Source organism: Panthera onca, chromosome D2 (genome assembly GCF_046562875.1).
Source record: "Panthera onca isolate mPanOnc1 chromosome D2, mPanOnc1 haplotype 2, whole genome shotgun sequence".
Classification (NCBI taxonomy): domain Eukaryota; kingdom Metazoa; phylum Chordata; class Mammalia; order Carnivora; family Felidae; genus Panthera; species Panthera onca.
The window spans coordinates 30,976,091-30,990,678 of record NC_138349.1 but is presented as its reverse complement, the minus strand read 5'-3'; the positions used below and the strand labels follow the sequence as shown (position 1 = coordinate 30,990,678).

Here is a 14,588-nt window from a genome sequence, read left to right as displayed (position 1 = left end):
GAGAAAGAGAGAGAGAGAGAGAGAGAGAGAGAGAATCCCAAGCAGGCTGCACTATCAGCACAGAGCCCTATGCGGGGCTCAAACTCACGAACCACGAGTTCATGACCTGAGCCGAAACCAAGAGTCAGATGCTTAACCAACTGAGCCACTCAGGCACCCCAAGAATAACATTTTAATAAACATAATCAGAACAAAATGTATGGAAAAATAAAGTAAAACCAGTACTACCCAAGGTAGTGAATTTTAAATTTGAGACCCCCAGGGGATTTATTCAGGTGAAGAAGAGGGAAAGAATGATCCAGGCAGAGCATAGATGAAGGCTTGGAAATGATGCAGAGTGTAGCAGAGTTGGGGGACTGAAAACTCCAAGTCCATCATGGCTGGGGCTGGCATGGAGGGTGCGAGGGAGAGAAGTGGTAAGAAGGGGCTCGGAGGATGGGCAGGGGCCAGACGCGCCGGGCCCAGGAAAAACAGGAGCCTGGAGTGTTATGGCCTTGATGAAGAGACAGGGATATTTTTTTCAGCTCAGGAAGCTATGGATACAGGGACATGTCAGGGGGCCAGAAGGAGTCGTAGATGACACAGAGGCAGGGAATGGTGAACAGGCTGGCAGAACTCTGAAGACTATGGAAACATTCCAATCACTGGAACTCGCCCTGTGACCTGGCCAGTGGTCAGGAATTCCAAAAGCTCTGTAGGAGTTTACCAGGCAAAGCACGGTAAGATACTAGCCACGGAGAGGTGTCTGTAAAGCCCTGTGTTGGGAGTGGGATGGTTCAGGAAAGTCTTCCTGGGACTAGAGGGCTATGAGATGCATCTGGAAGGTAGGACTCACAGTGTGCAGTTCTTGGGCTCAGGACTGAATTCTCTTCTCCCCGGCCATGCCCGGGGCCCAGCTCTGGGCTAATGGCCTGTGGTTCTGGGGCCCATGGTGGCTGTCACCCTTGGAGGAAGCATCTCAGCTCCTCCTTTCACAGCAGGAACTGTCCTTGGGATGGTGGGTTTGGCAAAGGGCACTTCTCAACACTCATTTCCCACCTGGCCTCGACCAACCTAAGCAAATAGCTACTTTCTTTCCAAGGCAATTAATTGGACTGACTTGTCCAAACATGTAAAACCAATAAGAGGGTCTGAACTGAAGTCTTTATCTTTATAGCACCCCCCTCGCACCGTCCAGAAGCACTGTGCCTTATCTATAAAATAAAATTTTCATTTATATCCATTCCTTCCCATAGAATGAATCGGTTGTAAAATGACTGGTTGTACACTATCTCCAAGAAGCCCTACTTCGTTCTCTCCCTTTTCCACAGAATTTTGTGTTAATGAATTCAACAAATATTTGTTGAGTCAGACCTTATTCTAGATATGTGGGATACATCAGTGAACATAACAAAGAGCATAGTAAAGCCCACAATAAAGCCTTTGCTAGAAAAGGTGGTGAATGCTATTGAAAAAAAAGGGGGGAGGACCAAACAGAAGTTTTCTCCTCCCACGAGCCAACCTCCCTTAGTGGGAAGGAGCATGGGGGCAATGAGAGGGAAGGAAGAGATAGGACTGAGCTTCTGGGCTTTTTTGGTTGTTTTTTGTTTTTTGCTATAAGCCCTTGTCCCTGGTTGGAATTTTAAACTAATTGCATGTATTACTTTGATAAAAATAAAAATCAAGTTCAAATAGTGCTGTGACTATATTGGGAGGTGAGGGTGGCAGGTTGAGCTAAGTTCTCTTCTGTCAGTGCAGAAAACAGGACAAGGTTTCTAAAGTTAATAAATCAAGATACAGAAGTACAGGCATATCATTTAGCAAGGTAAAGGAAACTCTCCGAAGAATTTAAAGCAGAAACAGTAAAAAGAGTGAAAAGTCATTTCTTCTGGGGGAAAAACAGTGGAAGGTAGGAAGGCGTAAGAGCAGGCAGAGAACTCCTTTTGCCCTTTATTACAAGTCTTTTGGTATGTTTGGATTTTTAACACCATAAGCATGTGTTACTTTGATGATTAAAAAACCCCTATTCTCCTGAGCCCTGGGGGGAGGGGTTCAGAGGGGTATCTTGGCGGCTTCTGTAGAGAGTGAGGGGTTGGTAGACTTAGGTAAGCTCTGCCTTCCTTTCTTTTATTTGTTTTATATCTCTGACTTTCACGCAAGATGTTGTTTGAACAAAGGGTTCCGCAGTTGAAATTGGTTTGAACTCCATGATCTCTTCTGACTCTTGTAATTAATGATGCTTTATAAGCACCTATCAACCCTTTATGCTCGTGCCTGTTTACTTCCTCAGAGAATTTTCACTTCTTAGTCAGAAGCCTTGCATCTTCCCCCAGCTGGCTATGGTTTGAAGTGATTGGTGAGTTTGTGGCCAGTGTGCTTGTGTGGAAGTGACACCCTGCAGTCAATCATCTGATGATTATTACTTCAGGGGGCCCCTGGAGCCCCTGTTGGAACAGGGGTCCTTTGAGTGCTCTGCCTGGCCTCCGGCACAGTGGCTGTTGTAATGGCAGGTGAACATTTTGGTGAATAGTTCCAGTATCTGCAGTTGCTCCTGGGGTAGCTGTGAATTCTTATAGACGCTTGCCTCCCACTCTACTTCCTCCAGTGGGGAGAGAGGGAGGGCGGGAGGGAGAGAGAGAGGGGGAAGTGAGGGGGGGAGGGAGAGGGAGAGGGAAAGAGAGGGAGAGAGGTGGAGAGAGACTATGAATGAAATCAAGAAAGGGAGGCAACTCCCCATTAGCTTAGTCACCTCCTAGTGACTGCACTTCTAGACATGTGTCACTGTTTGCCTGCTCTGGTACTATTTTTAGGGCGGGTCCCCTCCATTCATGTTTCTGGGGCCTTTGCAGTCATCCCTGTTGCTGCATCCCTGGCAGCTGCTTTCCTGAGTTTTGAAGTCCCAGAGGTTCTGTGTTTCCAGGCACCTTTCATGCCTTCCTGGCTTTGTGTACCATGTTCTTTTATCTGCTGTCTGGGGATATGATACTAATCCTTGAAGTCCAAGCTCAAATGTCATGTAGTTTGTAAAACCTTTCCTGGGCCTAACTCTGAGGAAACTCTCTACACCTTAGCACTTATCACAGAACCTAGTCATCACTTGGTTATATTTTGGTGTCCTTGAGGGGTTGGACACATCCCATGGTCTTCTTTCGGCCTGGCATAGAGTGGGTATTCAGTAACTGCTCACAGAGTTAAATGAAGCACACTTGCTGATCTTTTCTGTGCCTTAGGAAATCTTGCTTCGCCTAGAATAAATGCTGCTGATCTCTAGCAAGGCATCTCCATAAATCTTTTCCTGTTTTCATCCTGAAAGACCCGATTTGGAAGAGTCAGGTAACATCTGGAGAAAACCTCCTATTCTTGGAGGGATCCTATCTGGGGAGGGAGAATTATTGCCACTGTTTTACAGATCAGAAAACTGAGGTTCAGAAATATTGAGACTTGCTGATGGTCACATGGTAAATAGAGAGAGAGGTTGAAATCCATGCCATCTGACTCCAGAGACACAGTTTCCTACCACACGCTTCCTCGTAGTCCCCACAGTGTGCTCTGAGATCACACCATCTGAGACCATCCAGACCACAATTTTCCCCTCAAGCATTCATGCAATCATTTTCCTTCCAGACCCAAGTGTTGAGAATCTTTCTGTGTCCCTGGCATTTTCATTTCCTTGAGATTTGCTAATCTTTTCCTGTCTCCTCTACAGTCTGCAGGAGTTCATTTCTCTCTCATCCCTTTCCAAATATCATGATTTCCAAATCTTTCAGTGGGTTTCTTTTTCTGGCTGTGGTCCTTTTTTTGGAGACTTTCCAATATAGCCACAGGTTGGAGGATGATAACAATGAATTAGTCAGTAGATCTTCTTTGATGTTATTTTGTGGGCAAACTCATTAATTTATGACAAAACATCAAAGAGCTCAGCTCCTGCATAGGACTGGTTTGTCCCAAGGCAGCTGGGTAATAATTATTAGTCAGATTAAATCTCAGTGTCTTCTTCTGCTTCAAGAGTTAAAGTCCAAATGACTGAAGTGTGGGAACATCCCATCCTGTAGCTGCCCATTGGCTCTGAGTCAGCCTGGTATGAAACTCCCCACTCCAACTGTGGATCTCTCTCCATGGTCTCCACTTTGATGCCTCTAAGCCTTGAGGTCTGTCAAGATTGGTGTAGCAACTGGAGAAGGTGTAGTGATAAAAGGCGGAGGCTGTTACAGTCTCTTTCTAGTCAGGGGAGCTGGATATTAAAAGGGATCATCCCTGCGTGGACTAGCTCAAGGTTCTCCATAGAGTCCTAGTCCTGTAATTTCATTGGGAAGGAGAGCTCTCTTTGGGCCACACAAGAAAAGTGCCAGCACCATGTTTAGCACATAGCAAGCTTTCTGTATGTAATGGTTGAATGCACTTGTCAAGAAAGTCATGATGCATGAAGCCTCTGGTTAGCTGAAGAGGAGTAAGGAGTAGAGCTTGGGTCTTTGCTTATACAACAACACCCAACCTGCTCACATCTGTGGCCATTTACTTTGCTTCTCTCCCTTTATCTGTGGTGGAAAATTGTCTGTGGTCCTCTCTAAAGCCAGCCCCTCCATGTTTGCCCTGGATCCCAACCTTTGCTGACCTCTTAAGGGCTTGCTTCTGTAATTAACTCTCTTCTTCCTGAGCCCTCAGTGTTTCCCTCTCTACTGGATTATTTCTATCAGCAACAAGCAAGCTTCAATGTACTCCTATCTTAAAAGAGCCTCCCTTGCTCCTACTTCTCCTTCAGGCCACTGTTTTACTCTTCACTCCCTTTCACAGCAAAATGCCTCTCAAGACTTGTCTACACTCTCAGTAGCTCTCCTTCCTCTCCTCCATTCAGACTCTCAAATCCACTTCACTCAGGATCTCATCCCCGTTCTCTACTGAAACAGCTTTTATCAAGCTCATCAGTGACCTTCTAGCTGTCAAGCCCAATGGTCATTTCTTAGTCCTCATCTTTTTCTACATATGAGCAGCTCTCGGCACAGCTGGTAGGGCTCTGTTACCAGGTTTCTTCCTTGGCTCCAGGACACCACTCTCTTGGGTCTCCTCCTACTTCACTGGTCACTCTTCTCAGTCAACTTTCATCTTCTCAACCTGTAAGTAATAAAGTGTCCAGGAACAGCTCTTGGACAATTTTTCTAGCTATATCCACTCCCTAGACGATCTCATCTGGTCACCCGCTTTCAAATACTGTTCACATACTGGTGGCTCTCCAATGCTCTACCTCTCTCTTGAACCTCAAATGCCCACTCCACTTAGATGTATAATATGCACATCAAATTTCAAACCTAAATCAACTAAGCAAAACTGTTCTCCATCCTTTCAGGCCTACTCAGTCCTTAGGCTTCCCTTCTCAGTAAATGGCAACTCCTTTCTTCCAATGGCTCAGACTTCCAAACTTGGAATCATTTTTGACTCACTTTTATACCACACCCCGTCTATTAACAGGTCCTGCCAGCACTACCTTCAAATTATATCTAGGGTCTGGCCACTTCTTACCACCTGCACCGCTACTACCCTAGTCTAAGCCACCACCATATCTTGCCTAGACTACTCTTAACCTCCTAACTGGTGTCACTGCTTCTATTTCAGCCTCCTAACTGGTGTCACTGCTTCCATCCTTGCCTTCCTCCCGCTTTGCTCCCCTTTCCATCCCAGCCCTGGCATTCAGAATCGTGTAAAAAACTACAATTAGATAATGCCATGCCTCTACCCTAAACTTTCTAAGGCTGTTGATCCCACTTTCTTAATAGAATCCAAAGTCCTTATCAGGGCCCGTGAGTCCTTTAAGACCTGGTTCCTGTTACCTCTCTGATCTCAGATCCCATCTCTCTACCCCTTGCCCACTCCAGTCTAGCTACACTGGTTTCCCTGCTATTCTTCGAACATGCCAAGCCTACTCCTTCCTGCCACCTGCCCTTGAACTGTCCTCTAAGCGATTTCACTCTTTCTTTAGGTACCTTCATGTTAAGTTCTTTCATTTACCTCAGGCCCCTGCCCAAATTTCACCTTATCAAAAAAACATTCCCTATCTTTCTAAAGCAACTCTCCTCTGTCACCTCTCTTTACCATGCTTTACTTTTCTCCCTAGCAATGATCACATCTCAACATATTTTATACTGATTTGTTTATGGCTACTGATTGTTATCCCCATTAATATGTAAATTCAATAAGAACAGAGTCTTTGTGCATGTAGACACTGCTGTAGCCCATGCTCTGAGAAGAGTGTCTGATACATAGGAAATGTTCAAGGAATGTACATTGAATGAATAGATTTGTTAAATGGACTCATCTAGATCTCTTGTCATCAGGCAAAGAGAGTGGTTTCCAGATAGTTGTTTAATGAATATGATAAAAATTAAGTGTGAGGAACTGGGAGAGGTGTCCATGGAGATCATCAGATTGTGCAATTATTTAATATTCGTGACCACCATAGGATTCACAGATATTTTCAGTTTGCTCCTTGATGCCAAATCATTGGCCAAAACTCTAAGGTGGGGTGAAACATCTGCCTTTAACTTCTTTGGCATTTCATTTATCCTCTGGGACTCAGTTTGTTCATCTGCAAAATAGGCAGTTGGAGATATGGTTACTGATCTGCTAGTTTAAGGTCTACAAGATGTTGAAGGGAGGAGTACAGTTAGGAGGATCAACCGCGCAAGCTCTGGAACTTGACTGCTTGTATTTTGAATCCTGCCTCCATTTCTCACAAGCCACACGACCTTGGGCAATTTTCTCAGTTTTCTGGTTTGTAAAGTGGGAATAATTAAAGGATAATAATAGCACTTAATTCAAAGAGTAATTTTGAGAATTACATAAGACAGTACAAGTAAAGTATGTAGCATATGGTTTGGAACATAGTAAGTGCTCAATAAATGTTAGCTATTAAAAATGAAAAGTTCTGAAGGGAATTTGTGAGAGGCCATTGCTAATGATGTGTTTTAGGTGCAGTAAACTATCCTAGCATGTTAGATGTTATGAAATCTTTAAAGGTGTGATGATAATATTGTGGTTGGGTAGAAGGCCCTTATTCTTAGGAGAGGCACGGTGAAGGACTGAAGGGGAAAACTTCATATCTGTTGCTTACTTCCTAATAATTTAGCCAAACATATATCTATGTTTCCATATCTATCAAGAAAATATGGCAAAATGTTAACAAATGTTGAAGCTAGGTGGACAGTATGGTTATTGTACTATTCTTTCAACCTGTGGGTTTGAAAATTTCAAAATAAAAGGTTGAAGGAAAGAAAAGAAAGGATCCTAGAAATGGTCTAGTGAATTCCGGCCCTCATTTTACAGAAAGAAGCTCAGAGGTGAAGCTTTTGACCAAGGTCATACAGCTGGAGGAGCCTGAGCCAGAATCCAGGTCTCCTGGCTGCATGAGCTGCAGAGGAACAGACTCCGCTTCCCCCAAAGACCTAGGGGTGTTATGGATGTGTAAAAAGGCACTTGTGTTGGTGTTTCCTTTTTGTTTATTAAGGAAATAGGTAGGTCATTTGGCTGGAAGCTTTGATGTCAAAATTGTGAAGGCAGCGCCAGGGCCAGCCCCGACATCCTGGGTAAACCAGTTTGGCACCATCTGCTTGTGTTTGTTGAGTGGTGGTGGTGTATATGTAAACACTGGGATTTCAGGGGAGAGGGCGAAGAGTAGGGGTGGGGCCAGGGTCAGGAAGAGCAGTGGAGAGACTGGCTTCAGTTCTGGAGCTCCCTGAAAGAAGGGACCCCAGGGTTTCTTTGGGGATGAAATGCAGGCACGTAAAGAAAGGAAATGATTTTCTGCGGTCAGCAGCATTCTCCTCTAGCTAATAGGGTTCAAAGCAGTGAAAAGAAGAGATGAGGAGAGGAGGGAATGTCCATGCAAGTCTGGGGAGGGGGGCACAGAGAAGAAACGGGGAGAAAGAACAGAAAAATACGGTAGAGGAAGCCTGGGGCCACGGTGGAGGAGGGGTTGGGGGAGGGGTGTTGAAAAGGTAAAGAGGCCGCACCTGGGGGCCTGCGAACGCGTGGAGGACTGTCAGCCTCCGCAAGCTGAGTGTCTTGCCCCAGAACCGTCCTGCCTCTCTCTTCTCCGGGTCTGGAAGTCTCAGGAGGCCGTGGTAGCAAGCGCAGAGCTCCTGGCGCTCTTACTAGGGGGAAGGGTTGACAGGAGAGGCGGGGCCTCGGGGCCGGGCGGGAGCGAAGCCTCTGGCCGCGGGCGGGGCTCCTCTCCGGCGGGCGGGCGCCGGAGTCTGGGGGCCGCGCTTCCCCCTCCCGGTCCGCGGAGGCGCCTGGCCCCTCCTCCCCCTGCCGCCCCCACCCCCGCCGCCGCTGTCAAAGATAAACCGGGCCGTTGCTTGCAGGAGCAGCGGCAGCCGGCGATCGGGCGGTGAAGAGCCTCGGGCGCGGCCTCGCCTCCCCGGCCCGGCGCCCGCATCAGCACCGCGGATAGCACAGCGGCGGTCGCCAGTACCTAGGCGCCCTCCGGCCCACCAACTAGCCGGGCCCGCGGCGTCCGCATCAGCACCGCGGACAGTGCCCCGGGCCCCGTCTCGTCGCGGTTAGCCCACCCGCTCCCCGAGTCAGCACCGCGGACAGCCCCCCTTCTCCGGCCTCCCAGCAGGCTCGGAGCGGTCGGCGCCCCTGGAACATGGCCACTGAGGTAGGGGGCGACCGCCCGGCCCGCAGGCAGTGGCTGACTGGTGCGGGAACACATCCCCGCTAGGGGCGGACTGGGCGGGAAAGGAAGAAGGGGGGGTGAGGTGGGGTGGGGTGGAGTGAGGGGGTGGGGTAGGGTAGGATGGGGTGGTTTCCCTGAATCAGTACTGCGGGGAGGGGTAGGGGGAAGAGTGGCAGGGTGGAAGAGGGGGCTTCTCCTGAGAACTCATCTCATCTCTGGCTATCTTACCCATCTGAGTCCCCGAGGCTGCCCAGGCCACTTGTTGGCACTAGCACCAGGTTTGCTCCAGGGCCCCAGCTGGGGTTTCCTCTTACCCTGGAACTGCTAGTCCTAAAACTACTTCCCTAGAGGTTTGGAGGTGAGCTCGCCCCTGTTTTAGGGGAAGGAAGGCGGCTGGTTGCTGTTGCTATGCAGTGCAGCCATCCGGCTTTTAAACCCAAAAGCTTGGTTAAGAGATGACAGACCTACGTCCACTTTCACATTTCCTTCGTGGGGGAGTGAGGGGACAAAGAATCCTCAGGCCAAAACCTCAAACAGTTGGGTTTAATGAGCTGCCTGCACCAGTCTCTACTTTTGCATATTATGCTTTCTTGCCCCTGCTCCCCCCCCCCTTTTTTTTTATACCATTCAAGTTTCTTGTACCAGGGTGTCTACATTTCCCAGGTCTGATGGGAGGAGCTGTCTTTTTCTTCTTCTCCAGGGTGTGCTTATAGGTGTGTCACCTTCAAGGGACTTGAAAGTTGAACCCAGGGACCTGTTGGCTGAGGGCAGAATCTTGGTGCAGTGGTTAAGAGGTCAGGAATTTTCTCTTGTACTCCCTCCTTTCATGTGGGAAGTGGAGCTCCTTTATGTTCCCACTTTATAAGTGGTAAAGCTACCACATGGAGAAGGGGAGGACCTATTTGATACACAGCATGTTAGCAGCAGAGCTGAAAAGTTTCTTCCTTTGGATTTTCGGAGCGGAACCCAGGACACCAGGGTCTCCCCAGTTCTGATGCTGACTTCTTTTGTGGTGTTTCCCTACTTCTCACCCAGCTGGGATGCAAGCCAGGGGGAACAGCACAGGCTTTTGAATGACTCTCTGCATTGCATCGGGGCATCCTGGTGAGCAGGGTGACATCAACACCAAGTGTCACCATTGCAATTCTGCTGTTGTGGCCACCACAGAACAAGGTACAGTTGCTTGGTACTGCTTGGCTTTGTGACAAAGCACAAGGTTAGTTAGGAGAGCTCATCCTCTAGGACCTTGTGAGGGGCCAAGCCTTAAGCAGACCCATGGAGCTTGGTTTTACAGGTGGAGGAATGCAAAATAAATAAATAATCAGAAAGCTTGGAAAGTGCCAAAGTTACTGAGGAGAGCAGGAAGAACAAAGGAGAAATGACCAAGGATCTGGTCACCTTCCAGATAGGGCTGCCAGGCTGCCAGGCGGCAGCAAAGCCTGCTGGTATTGGGCAGCAAAGGACAACTTGGCATAGCTGGGCCAGAGGAGTGGGCAGAGAAGGCAGCCACACCTGTGATGTGATCTGACAGATCCCAGGAGGCCGTCTGTCCCATCATATCTCCACTTCAGGTCTGTTATGGTCCAGAAATTCCAACCAGCAGGCTCACATCTCTAGGTTGAGGCAGTGTTTCTAGGAGGCTGCTGTTAGGCATGCGTGACTCTCCCCTGGGAGAGGCTCTGCTTTTAATGCCTCTGTGAATATAGCACTTTCCTGTGTACAAAGCACTATCACATGTATGATCTCCTTTGAGCTTTAGAGCACCCCTGTGAAGTGGGCAAGGATGCTGTTATTATCCGCAATTAACAGGTGAGCCAACCGAGGCTCAGGAGCTTGCTTGATCTCTGTGAAGTAGCATCATTATCCCATTTTACAGATAATGCAACTGGAATGCAAGACGTATTCAAGAGACTATGGCTCAAAAGAGGCAGGGCAAGGATTAGAGACTGAGTCTTCTGCCTCCCTGGTCAGTGTTTTTTTCTGCTGCAGCCAGGTGTATCCAGTTAGCCAACGGCGTTGCTCAACAGCGATGTGGGCACGTGAGGCTGTGATGGGGGAACGGATGCGGAAGAGTTCAGGAAGGACTCAGGCCCCCTGTTCAGCCTGGCTGGGTCAGCTTGAGGGTAGAGGGACAGAGGGACAGAGGTATGCCCAGAAGGGATGGAGAGCAGAGGACAAACATTACCCATTTCCCAATTTGGCCTTGGGTGGACCCTGCTGGCAGTACTGAGGGAGGAAGCCTTAGCTCTGCCAAGGCACAGAATGTGCACATTATCTGGGCTGTGCAGTGAGTCATTCTCCCCAGGCTGTTTTTACTGTTAGGACTGAGTTAAGATTACCAGGGAAAACCTGTTGGGAGAAGGAAAACCTCATGCCAAACTTCTTGGCCATTCCCTTTGGGTTCTGACTGGTAAGTCCACAGTTCCAGCAGAAGGTGTTTTGGGAGGTGAAGAGGAGATCAAGACAAGGAGAGGGAGGGAGAAGGAGGAGGGGGAGGGAGAGAAAGAGAGGGAGGGACAGAAAGACAGAGGGGGAGGGAGAGATGGGTGACGAGGAGAGAGGCAGAAACATAGAGAAAGCATGGATGTCCCTGGATCCCTGGATGGAAGGCATGGAAACTGGATCTTTTCTGCTTCCCAATTTCTGTTTAGGAGTTAGCATTAAGGGAGGAGTGTGTGTGAGGAACTCAGAGGAGGAATGAAGCCTCCTGAGTGATACACTGACCTCATTTGGAAAACTGTAATGAGCCCATTTCCTGAGCGACAAACCTCTGCAAATGTGTGTCACTGGGAGCAGGGTCCGCCCTGGGAAACAGTCCAGATGGCCAAGGACAACTGGGAAATGCCTGGCTGGGAGGGGCTTCTTTAAGTTTAAGTGGTGGAATTTGGCCCCTAAGAGATTTTTTAAAACATGTTTATTTATTTTTGAGAGAGAGAGTCAGAACACGAGCGGCGGAGGGGCAGAGAGAGAGGGAGACATAGAATCTGAAGCAGGCTCCAGGCTCCGAGCCATCAGCACAGAGCCCAATGCGGGGCTTGAACTCACAAACCGTGAGATCATGACCTGAGCTGAAGTTGGATGCTTAACCGACTGAGCCACCCAGGCACCCCCGGCCCCTGAGAGATTTTTAAATGCACCCAAGTAGCATTATCCAAGCAAGGCATTTGGAGGTTTGATCTCTGAGGCCTGGAATTAACAGCCAACAGACAGTGGGTTGGGCTTGGGCCCTTGTGTAGGCTGAGAAGAAGGGAGGCCCTGTGCCTGGGTTTCCATCCTGAGGCCTGATTCGGCTGCCTCTGACTCACGATCCTCACTCCTCCTCCACACCCCAGCCAGGGATCATGGTGTTGGTTCATGAGCTGAATCTCCTGATTCTTGAGTTGAGCCTCAAATGCATCCTCTGGAATTAGCTAGTTTTTAATGAGGATGGAGATGTGGGCCAGATGGGGCCTCCTGTTTGTCTTGGGCAGATTGGGACTGGGAATGTTCTTCTGAACTCCAGTGCTTACTCCTCACCTCTACCAGGTTGGCTCTGTCAGGTGTATGGCCCATTCTTCAGGCTGCCTCCCTATCCCTGTCATACTGCAGTTCAAAAATTGGTGCCAGCAGGTATTGCCACTGACTTTCTCTTTCTTCCTCATGAAATGCCTCTTGGGGTGTCCTTAGCCAGCTGCCAGCAAGCCTGGGATGGTGGCAGGGGAGAGGGCAGAGTTGAGGAAGGTAAGAAGTAGATGAGAAGCCCAGGTGCCAGGGTCAGTTAAGAAACCCCAGAGTCGCTGTTCAGGGGAGACACAGAAGCTGTGGTCTCTTAGAGGTGCAGGCATATTCTGGGATCCTCTTATGGGATCAGAGCATCATGGATCTCTCCTGAAAACCTGTGCTCGCTTCCTGAAAGCTACATAGCTGGCAAGTGCCTGGAGCTTGGCTCTAGCTCTGGCCCAAGGGCCCCTATGATGGGATTTCTTATTCAGAGGTCCTAACCTGGCAATTCTAGGAGTGAATCTTGTTCACAGTTGTGCCTTATTTTGTCTGCTTAGTGCTTACAAATGTAAATATTTATTGGAAACGTAAAAAAAAAATCAAGACATTTGATATTAAGGAAATCTGGATTTATGCATTCTCTTAAGATGTCGAAGTGTGGCATCCTGGGCTCACATTCTCACATGGCAGTGGTCAGCCGCTTTCTTGAGACAGGGCGTGGGTTCTCTGATTAGCCACAGCCCTCACCCAACCCACTTACATGCTTAGTTCCTATAAACATTTGCATTCATAATCCCTGAGAAAGCCTCTTGAATGTCAGGGCTAGAAGGGGCTTTAAGTGATTATGTTGTTCCAGCTTCTCAGTTTCTAGTTGAAGAAATGGAGGCCCAGGGTCATGTGGCCCGGACTAGCACCCAGGTATCCTGCTCCCAGGTCAGTGGGCCCTCTTTCCATCAGGGCCTTTTGGTACTTCACAACTGAGCCACCGTGGATGGGGAGAGCCAGGAGATGCTGCCTTGCCTTAAGTCCTACTCTTTGCCAACTACAGATGAGTGTGTTATATTGTGCTTGACATAGATCTGGGAGACGAAAGCTCTGGAATATACAATGAGTCTGATACCATCTTCTAGCAACTCCTCAAGACTCCACAAATACTCTACAGGGAGGGAAGTAGATCCCTGGTCACCCAGAGGCTTTGTTCTAAGGCTCAGGATTTTTGGGGTTGGAAAGGGTGTTGAGCTCTCCTACTCTGGGTACTTGAGAACTCACAGATCAAAGCCAAGAGGAGATGAGACCATACTATGCAAGATAGCATCCTAAAATTTTAATGGAATAATAAACTAGAAGTTTATTGTTCAGTAAAGTCCCAGAGAAGTGATCCTGATCAGCAAGTAGGTCTCCTCCAGGCTGACTCAGGGACCCAGGCTCTTTCCAATTTGTGGTCCCATCATCTTCAACATACAGCTTCCTTGGTTTCTGTGGAAGAGGAAAGGTAACAGAAGAGTGGCTGGTTGTTGTGAGCTAAACCTATACATGAATTCATCACTTCCACTCATATTCCATTCAGTCATATGGCCACACCTAATTGCAAGGCAGGGTGGGGATTAATCTAATTGTACGCCTAGGAGGAAGAAGTGGTCACTAGAGACAGTCACAGACACATACCTTCATGGTAGCACACAGTGCATGTGTGCACTCGGACATAGACAAAGGAGGCCGTCAGAGGGGAAGAAGCTCTATCCATAATAGAAGAGTTGAATCACTGTTTTTTCCCTTTCTTTCCATTCTCACCATCACTTTTCTTGGGTTAGACCTGCTTTTGTGTTTCCCCGGACACTACAAACATAGTGCATCCCTTCAAATGGCCTCTTACCCCAGTCACTGGCCTCTTACCCAGTCATGCTTAATTCCCATGCATCCCATGCATTCCTCTGTGAGGAAGCCCTCACAGAGCTTCCTGAATGATCCTTCTGGGGCTAGGGGAATCCATCCTCATGATCCACTGGCTCACGTCAGTTGGTTTTAGAAGGGCAGAGGAAGGCCACAGCCCCTTCCTTTTCTTTGGAAAATATAAAAGTATGAGATCCTAACCAGATAGAGCAGAGTAACAAATAACACACTTATACCACTAAAGCCTTCTTTATTTTTCAAAGTTATCATACGATCCTAGTGAATGTCAAGGGGATTTTCTCAATTAAAACCTTGATTAGAGGAATCAAGGACAGTTCAGACAAGAGGAGCATCTATATATTCTTCAGTTCGGCCCCAGTACTCTGGTATCACATCTCTTACGTAGAGCAAGCTTTGCCGGATGTAGGAAAGTCTCCTGCAGTGTTCTCTGATTTTCCCCTTTTCCGAACCTTGATCTACCAGTTATCTCTCCTACTTTTCTCTCATTGCTTACTCTTTCCCCCAGCTTTTTTTAAAAAATTTTTTAACGTTTATTTATTTTTGAGAC

The 14,588-nt window shown here is 48.0% G+C and overlaps 2 protein-coding genes across 3 annotated transcripts in view; one reads left to right on the top strand and one right to left on the bottom strand.

The window, feature by feature from the left end:
• Positions 1-14,588, top strand: part of GOLGA7B (golgin A7 family member B) — a 62,207-nt gene that overhangs the window by 42,014 nt on the left and 5,605 nt on the right. The window lies entirely within an intron of this gene.
• The window catches only part of CRTAC1 (cartilage acidic protein 1), a 159,628-nt gene continuing 158,550 nt past the window's right edge, over positions 13,511-14,588 (bottom strand). Inside the window, exon 15 of the mRNA XM_078434692.2 lies at positions 13,511-13,606. Coding sequence (XP_078290818.1) covers positions 13,584-13,606 — 23 coding nt within the window. The 3' untranslated portion in view covers positions 13,511-13,583. The remainder of the gene's footprint in view (positions 13,607-14,588) is intronic.